The 9447-nt window shown below is 43.4% G+C and overlaps 1 protein-coding gene across 1 annotated transcript in view; it reads right to left on the bottom strand.

Moving 5' to 3' along the window:
- Positions 1–9278, bottom strand: part of LOC104525255 (ras-related protein Rab-11A) — a gene marked incomplete at its 5' end in the record, with an annotated part of 13457 nt that extends 4179 nt beyond the window's left edge. Inside the window, 4 exons of the mRNA XM_010168361.2 lie at positions 2775–2855; positions 3841–4034; positions 4990–5185; positions 9243–9278. Coding sequence (XP_010166663.2) covers positions 2775–2855; positions 3841–4034; positions 4990–5185; positions 9243–9278 — 507 coding nt within the window. The remainder of the gene's footprint in view (positions 1–2774; positions 2856–3840; positions 4035–4989; positions 5186–9242) is intronic.
- Between the last annotated feature and the right edge of the window lie 169 nt (positions 9279–9447).

Below are 9447 nucleotides of genomic sequence, written 5' to 3' on the forward strand. Positions count from 1 at the left end.
CCAGCTGTGAAGTGTTATCGAGAAGTTTATTGGCAGAACACTCGTCCTTAGCATGCCAGTCACAGCCGAGATGGAGCCAACCTGCTGCTAATGCATTATTTACTTCATCTTTATCTCCCTGAAACAGGAGCTCCTGTCTGGAGCGAGCCACATGCCCGCTAATCAGCAGAAATGTTCCTTCCAGCACAGTTGAACCAGCCCCTCCTGCACAAGGATCCTGTGTCTGCATACCCCAGAGCTCTTTACCCAAAACACTGTCAGAGCAACACGCAGGGAACGTTGACATTTGTGGAAAAGCAACAGCCTCAAGGATCTGTCAGAGTCCACCGAGAGCAAGTTTTAATCGCTTGTTCTCCCGTTACAGACTGCTCTGCTTTACAGAGAAATTAAACTAGGAAAAAAAACAACCCAACAAACCTCTGTGAATTAGAATCCAAAATAACTTCTGGAATGAAAGGTACTGATGGAAGCATGTGAGGAGAGATAAAGAGACAGCCTAGTCTGTGCCCAAGGGGTGAACTGCTCCCCATGGCAACGCAGAGTGTCACAGAGCTCTGAAGTAAGGCAGCAGCCCAGGGCACGCAGGAAACTTTCCATCTCTTCAGCCGTCACTGCTGGAGAACACAACGGTCCAACAGGAGACAGGGCCAATTAGGTGACCAGTTAATATTGGCTATGACAGCCTGACAGCCACCTTGGGAGGGGATAAACAATGCTGATGTATTTCCAGTTCTGTTTTATTAGTGCTGGTGCTGAATGAGTGTGGAAGTTTAATTAACTAACCTTCATCCAAGAGCCCTGATCTCCTCTGAAGGCTGCAAGCACAGGCAGCAAGGCTGTTTGTTCTACATTACACACAGCACATTTGGCCAGAATCTGACCTCAAAGTTCAGCCTAGGTGCTCCTGAGAGAAGACAGGCTACCAAGGACACGTTGCATAAAGGAAGAAGTTTCAGGTTTTAGCAGTTATAAGTATAGCCATAAAAATGTCTTTCTCCTGAAGAATCCATGGCCAAATTCACAAGCATTTTTGACAGGACTGCCTTTAGGTAGGTGAAGAAAACAGGAAATCCTTAGCCATCCACCCTCTGATGGCATCAGTAGTCACGCAGGGAGTAAATGTATAACATAAGCATAACATCTCTCTTATTTCTTTAAAAAATAAATAAATTGTGCAATGTTGAATTACAACCAAGTGACCACACTGAAGTTAAAAGGGAACCACATGGTTCTGTCAAAGAGGAAGTGAAGTCAAGTCCTAGTCCCAGCACTGCATGAAGCAGCGAGATGACAAGCATCTCGACACACTGTTTACTCATCTAACATGGACACACTTACTTTTTTCCTAGTATATGGACAGGAGCACTACTGCTGAGGAACCCCCTGTAGAAAACACAATAGAACCAGAACCTACTGGAGGCCTCTTACAACTAAGGGTAAGACAATGAACAGATGGACACAGGCAGATAATACTCCAGCAGCCTGACAACTCTCTCTCCACTGCAAGGGTTTACATAAAGCATTTCAAACAACTCCTGAAATTACAGAATTTATATTTTTATTACAGTAAATAACTTCCTAGCTGACTCCTCACCTGCATGTTCCAGTATGGCTAACAAGTGCTTCTTGGTGTGTTTATAAAAGAATGTCTAAATTAGCTGGCAAAGAGGAAAAAAGAAAAAAAATCACAACTAACTAGGTGCCAATGTCACAGCAATGAGATCTGATTAACAGAGACACAGAGTTTGGAAGTGGGGCTGCTGCTCATTCCAAGCAGATCACGTAGCCTGGCACAGGCTATGTGGGGAAGGAAGGAGTTTAAATTTGCCACTAGGAAACATGTTGGAAGCACTGAGAGAAAACAGAGAGACTCCCTGGCACACCTAGAACAGAGAGACCTACCAGAACAGAGGAGTCTCTCAGATGTTTGGAAGACCCAGACTAGAGATTTGGAAAGGCATTTGTCAAAGCTGGGAATGACAGAAGCTTAAAAACCACATGTACCACTGTCGTCCCACTGTCCCCTGGTTACAGCTGACAGGATACACAGCAATACAAAAGTCCCATGACAGCTAGTGATTTCCACACCAATTTGTGAATTCCTGCCCTGTCCTTTATAAGCCATGGTTAAGTCAAGTCCTCACAGAGTTGTATTTGAATGTCTCAGACTCTTAACAAGTTTTGCCTACCTAAAAAAGGAAATACTTTATCCACAGGGCATAAAGAAATGCAGCACTCGCTGCCATCACGGGTTACAGAGGCCAAAAGTCCAGCCAGGACTATTAAATGCAGAAACAGGGACTACCCTGCAGCTCAGGAGTCACGACGTCTCAGACTACCAGTCCTGTTCAAAGGAAGGATCTCTACTCTTTCATCCCTCTTCCCTTGGCAACTGCTACGGTTTCCATTAAAGATGGAAACAAACTAGACTGACTTCTCCTCTGATAAACAATGGCTGGTTTAACTTGATGCTTTCATGAGACAATTCTCTCCCATGGGCACTCCCTATACCATAGACAAATGGGAAACTGAAACATGAACTAGGCTGACTAGAAACTTGGGGCAGATCAAAGTGAACAACAATTCATTCCTGAGTTCAAGGCTGGTCTTTCAACTGTGACACTTTGAAACTGGACTCTAAATCTTATGACTGTGAAGAATGATTAAACAAGGATATTTTAAACACTTTCTAGGCAAAGAAATGCCTAATTTGCATCATATCTGAACAGCCTCCTGCCCTTCCCCCTCGAAACACAAAGCACTCGATGACTCACCTGTCAGAATAGTCTGGAAAGCTGCTTCCACATTTGTAGAGTCTAAAGCAGATGTCTCAATAAATGACAAACCATTCTTCTCTGTGTGGACAGAAACACTATAATTAGAGGGGTACATCACAGATCTGTTTCCCATCTGGAAGAAATTCTGTATCAGATTATATTTATAGTATTCCTGATGAGATGCACAGGTATCAAGAAAAAGTATAAAAATGTGTAGGTTTTTCCCCTCTTACATGATCCGAGAGCAACACCACTGAACACCAATATTAGAATTAGAATTTGCACTCATCCCCCAGCACAGGGATCAGCCCAGTGCTGTGTTACTTCGAGGCGCATCTCCCTGCATCACTGACAGTGAGAATTTGTTGCACTTTCAGAAACTGTGTGAGGAAGCTTCCTGGATTATTTTTTTTTTCTTAACCTCATCAAGTTTCTGCACCTTCTACTTGCTGGTTATGTCCTGGCAGGTTATTTAACAGGGAATGACAGTCCTCCACCTGCAGGCAGGGAGCCTCACTGGCCATGAACTCTGCAAATGCAGCTACAGCAAGCCCTGTTTGTAAAAAGAGACAGCTATGCTCCTGGATGAAAGAAATTTGGCCTAAAACAAGGCAATATTTACAGAAACTAGAACTATTTTTCACAGATCTTAATTATGTAACAAAAGAGTCAGAAAGCTGTTTTAATGAAAGTCTGTTCAACCATGGGTATCTGTACAGGGCTCCAGATCAGTTGATACAAGGAAGGTAAAGCTACCACCGTACAAGAAACACAAACCTAAAGCCATAGGCAGTTTCTGTGAGAAAACAAGAGAATGAATCTGGTTTAAAAAAAATCTTCAAGTGCCTCTGGCTGATTCTTGAAACCACATCAGCATGCACATTCTACAAGGCTTCCTTTCTGACTCAATTAAAAAGAGGCAAACACCAGTATATGACACTGGGGAACATCACCAGCAGCACTCTTTTCCCTCCCCTACCAACACACTTGTGTATCTAAGACCAGACAGGTAGATCTCTCTAGATCTCCAGACAGTTAGCATCAGGAAATTGAGTTCACCAACCTGCAAAAGCTCTGGCCTCATCTGTAGGAACTGCTCTCAGGTGGCGCAAGTCACTCTTGTTTCCCACAAGCATGATGACAATATTGCTGTCGGCGTGGTCTCTCAGCTCTTTCAACCATCGCTCTACGTTCTCATAAGTGAGGTGCTTAGCAATGTCATACACCAATAGTGCCCCCACAGCTCCACGGTAGTACCTGTGGGTGAAGAGACATGTTAGAGAAGCAGCAACAAACATCATGATTGGGCAATAACAAGAAATAGCTAGTACTAAGACAGATATTTTAAAAAATTATCCAAAAGCAAGCTACATGGGACATCAAAGAGAGAAGCAGAGCATCCAGACCAGGCTTATGCCACAGGACCACCAGAGCAGCCAGGACAGCTCAGAGTCTAGGGGATAAGCCAAACCCCAGGCTTGTGGGGAGAACCCTGCATCCCAAAAACGAAGCTCTGGGATTTATGGGGAGCTACTCTCACCTTCAACCTCTGATCCACTCCTGAAAAGTCTCCCCCACCCATCCCAGTGGGTGCAGTACGGGCACAGCCCATAGTGATAGAGAGACTTTAGAGTGACTCACTGGATCATAAACATGTCAACCTGATCTATTCCCTTTACAAAAGGCCACAGCTGGTCTCCTTTCAGACCAGAGTGGCACAGTAATGCATTCAAAAAGAAACGGGCTGTGTTCTCCCACGCCACAATTACCTCCAGCTTTAGTTAAATCCAGCTTTTGCTATGCTGGGGTTTGGTTTTTTTTCCAGTTAAATAAGCACACAAAGTGAGCAGTCTTTCCCTGCTGCTACAGGAGGGTTTCTGTTCTTAGGTTACTACTGATAAAACCTCCATCAACACTGATATTAACTTTATCAATTGCTTGCATTGAAATGAGTTTCTCAAAGCTCTTGCGTTCTAGGCTTGAAATGCCTCCAGTTACATATCATCAGAGCACTGAGAAGTAAATCAGTTCGTGCAGAAACTATATCAAGTTTCTGGGCTGAATAATATTTAAGCTTCCTTCCACTGCAGGCTGTGGATATTACACAATAAAATACAAACACTCCCTGTTTGCAGTTTCTCAGGAATCAGAAAGGTCCCAAATTACCCTCCTCAGCAAAAGCTCCTCTCCAGCCACACAAGCCATCACTTACGCTGATGTTATAGCTCGGTATCGCTCCTGCCCTGCCGTGTCCCAGATCTGAGCCTTTATTGTCTTCCCATCCACTTGAATGCTTCTTGTTGCAAACTCTACTCCAATGGTGCTTTTGCTTTCCAAGTTAAACTCATTGCGAGTGAATCGAGACAGAAGGTTACTCTTGCCTACTCCAGAGTCGCCAATAAGTACAACTACAAGACAGAAGTGACATGAGAATCAGATTCCAGATGTAGATAATCCACTGACAATCACCTGCAATAAATATTTATTTTCTGGAAAGAAGCACAAAGGAAAAGAATGTTAAAACCACCACTCTTGTCATGGGTCTACTGTCCAAGTGTTGATATTTCTAGAGAACCAGAGCTGTCACATTCACCAGCGTTCTGAACAGATGTTTGACTCGACTTTTACTTGTTCAGTTTCAGTTTCCTTTGCCCAATGTGGAAAAACATTCCCAGAAGAATATACATGGCTGTCACTGCAAAAGTCAGGGATGGTCTGGATTTCACATCCTTGTAACGACACTAGAACTAAAAAAAAAAACCAAAAACAAAAACCAACCAAACCAAAAACCCCACACCATGCAACTGAAATCTCTTCTGCTGAAGAAGTCCAAACTGCAGGGCAGGCAGCAGCCTCTGCATCCATTTTACACTCTTCATACCTCTGCAGAAGAGAGGTTCCCCACCAGGGTAGAAAAAATTGTGAATGGGAAAAATAAGAACCAACCCCCCCCAAAAAAAAACCCCAAACCCCCAAAAAACCACAAGATCACCATCATCCTGATGGACAGTTTAAAAATGCCAGCTGAGCCACAGCACTCTGCCCTTCTGCAGCCCCTCACCACTCCCGTGACTCCCAATTGCTTTAGGCCAGAGCTTGAAACTGCTCTAAAACACTGCCAGGGTATCACTGGGTCTCACAATTAGAACTGCTCCCCCTTCCCCAGCTCAGCTGGACTCACCACAGCACCAATGCCAAGCAAACTGACTGGAAGGATTCAGCTAGGCCTGACAAGAGATTGACAGAAGGTTTAAAGTCCAGTTCCTACAGGAAGAAAAGCATCACGAGGATTTGCTGCAATATCCTGTAATGCTGAGTTGAAAGGTGCAAGTTTAAGAGTAACTTAAAACACACTCACACCCCTGAGCCACACCAACAGGATCCTCTCGGGATGATCTTGTGCCCTTAATGAAGGGACAGAAGGAAATGGAGGGAAAAATATTAATAGATCCTGGAGAAGAATGGCAAATAACCTTAAAGTGCAGCAGTGAATCAAAGGCAGACACTGAAAAATCGTGCACACTAAGGTGACCCCCCCAAAAAAACCCCAACCAAACAAAAACAAATAAAACCCCAAAAACCCACATTGTGGCTAAGCTTGTTTTCAAAAAAACAGAAATACTTGCTCCTCAGGAATATAACATCAGTTAAGACATTGCAACACGGTGTTAAAAGATTCTGTGTGGTACCACAGAGGAATGTGTGCACCAAACACACTTCAATCACATGAGAAACCCCCCGCAGAGCCTCAGTCTAGCAGCGCAAATCCTCCCATCTGCTGCTGCTCACACAGCAGCCCTCTGGACACCATCTTCTATTTAAAGAATGCAAAACAACTCTGACAAATGGGATTTTCTCTGACTGTCAAGGCAGAGCAGCAGCACCTTTTAAACGTCCTCCACGAAATGAAAACCGCAGCAAATGCTAGCTTCAAACATGGCCTTGTGGAGAATACTTCATCACCATCAACATCTTCCCAGCTTCCTCTGCCAGCTGACTCAGCACGCAGCCGGCCAAGCTTCAGAAGTTGCATAAAGCCCAGAGTGGCTCTGTTAACCACTGCTGTTTATAAAGATCACAAGTGCAGGTGGGCAGCCAGCAGACACGCTGAATGCAAACAGGATTCTGCTTTCCTACCTGACAGATCAGCACTGTTCAGTGTCCGCTGTCCTGACACAGCTCCACAGCTTTGTTGGTGTGGAAGATGCTAAACCATCCTAAACTGAGTGGAGGGGACAAGGCACCTGAGTGCATCATCATCACCCACCTGGCAAACTGCCACAGCTTTCCTCTGTCACTGGTAAATAAGTTCTTCAACACTATCTTGGCAGGTTTAGGCTGTAGTTTTAAATGACATTGTATTTGTACTCACTGGGACGTGTTACAAACAACAAGGCAAAAGTTGTCAACTCCCTTCGCACACCTCAGTCCTGCTGTCACCCTGCATGAGCTTTGGCAGTGGCTGAAAACTTCTCTAACAAGAAAAGCAATCTACATACCTCATTTCCTTTTCCCAACGATGTATATGATCACATGCCTGTTAAGTCTTCCCCTCAAATGCATTTCTGTTGTTCAGTTGTTCAAAGCACAACTTTAAGTCATTTAACAACAGACAGATCATTTTAATTGCTCTGCCAGGTTTGGTTTTTTTCTTCTTTACTTTGTCTGAATCCCATGCTGCTTATGTTCTGAATGGTTTCCAGCATAAGATTAATATGTCCCAATTAAAAGGGGAAAATATTAAACTTTCCTCCTGGAAGTCAGCTATTTCCTCTACTTAATTGGGCCATTGCAGCTCCTCCTGAACAGGGACACGAGAACCACTTGCAATGTCAGCAGGTGTCTAAGACTCCTCATACGTGTGGCAATTCTGCCAGTCTGAGCAAGTATTACTCTTTGAATACAATTATGAACTGAAACACCTTTAACAGCCACTCAGACTGTATTATCCATTTTAAGTTTGCTTTCCTTATCAAACTGCCTCAATTTGATATTTTATACTGTGCAACATTCCCATGTATTATCTCCTTAGCACAGAAATACAGAAGGAATGATCCTGGATGGCTGAGTCCTGTTCTCACTATTCCAGGCAAACAGTTTTTGGGAGGGAAATGACGTTATCTAGTTCCACTTTAAAGCTAATTGTTCCTGCACATCACACTTCTATTGGGGTTTTCTTCCAGAAACTCATTCTTAATGGTTAGAAATTGCCTTCTAATTTTCAGAAGAAATTAGTGGTCAGCTGATGGTGATGCTCCTGTGCCAGCATTGCCCATTAGCTTATGAGTTCTTCTCCCAGCGGTGTTTACAGAAAGCAACTGCATCTTCTCTGGGCTTTGTTCTACCAGCTAAATAAGCCAACCTCTCCAATGCTTCCTTGCAAACAGACTGTCCATTTCCCCAAACATCTTCCCTATGAGTTTTTCAGTTTCTTTGCCACACTAGCCAGAACTGCACACATCATTCTAGGCAAGATCTCCCGGTGATGTACACAGGGACTTTAATATTTCCATCTCTACCAGGCATACCTGGAATTACCTTTCCTGACTGTATCACCTTGATGGCTCAGTCTGCCTGCGATCAGACCTAATTGTTCTAGCTTTTAGTTGGCAAGCTCTTACTTTACCAAATTCCTATGAATCCCCAGGTGTAAAACCTTCCGTTTGGAGTCCCACTCTGTGGGGAAGAGCACAGTTCTCATCAGCACACAGCCCTCCAACTTTCTCCTGTACTTCACATCATCAGCAAATTCCTTTACGACATGAGCACTGGAAGGAGGAATGTCTGGAGGAAACACTTAAGCTAGTTCAGCCACAAGATCTATTCTTGAAAACCTCCATCAATAACCTTCTTTGGACCAGCACTTCCCTTACAGGAGCAGCACCCTAGAAAGCTTCGCAATCAGGGGAAGATTTGTATTGGCACATCCTAACAGCCATGAAAGTATCTCCCTGCCCCAGGTGACTATTACTAGGCAGGTCATTCTTACAGGTTTAGTGAGGTGCCAGTTCAATACTTGCAACCACATGCTTTAAATCATTGCATTTGACTCTCTACAGCATTACCACCCCAAAGGTTTACAACACACATTTGGTGGAGAGACAGAAAAAAAAAAGAGCACAAAGTCCACACTACTGTGTAAATTTCATTCTGAAAAATTCCAGTTTTATTTCTATAGAAGACCAAAATAAGAATTCCATTTCCTAAACTGCATGAAAAGCAATTTAGAGAACTATGTCAAGAAAGGATTATTAATTTTTCACGACCATTCCAGCTCACCCAATTTTTATTTCTGTTAAACCTCTTAGTTGAATTTTTCAGAAAATACTTTAATTATCTCATGAGATATGTTATTGACAACCTAATCAGGTTGCAGATAGAAAGTCCAGCACCAGCTTGTATTGTCTATGGTAAAAAATATTACACAAGTTCATATTCCACAATTTAAAACAAGTACACTAGCACTGAGTCTGAAAACTCTTGTCTCTGCATTGAGCTCTGCTATTAATAAATAAAGAGCCTGGACACATTTTCATGACCCCCAGAAGAACTTGCTGATGAACATAGAATTACTGAATGGTCTGGGTTGGAAGAGACCTTAAAGCTCATCCAGTTCCAACCCCTTTGCCACCACTGTAAAAATCAGTGTCATGCAACCATTTTTCCCTAC

The sequence above is a fragment of the Antrostomus carolinensis genome, unplaced genomic scaffold (genome assembly GCF_000700745.2).
Source record: "Antrostomus carolinensis isolate BGI_N321 unplaced genomic scaffold, ASM70074v2 scaffold2270, whole genome shotgun sequence".
Taxonomy (NCBI): domain Eukaryota; kingdom Metazoa; phylum Chordata; class Aves; order Caprimulgiformes; family Caprimulgidae; genus Antrostomus; species Antrostomus carolinensis.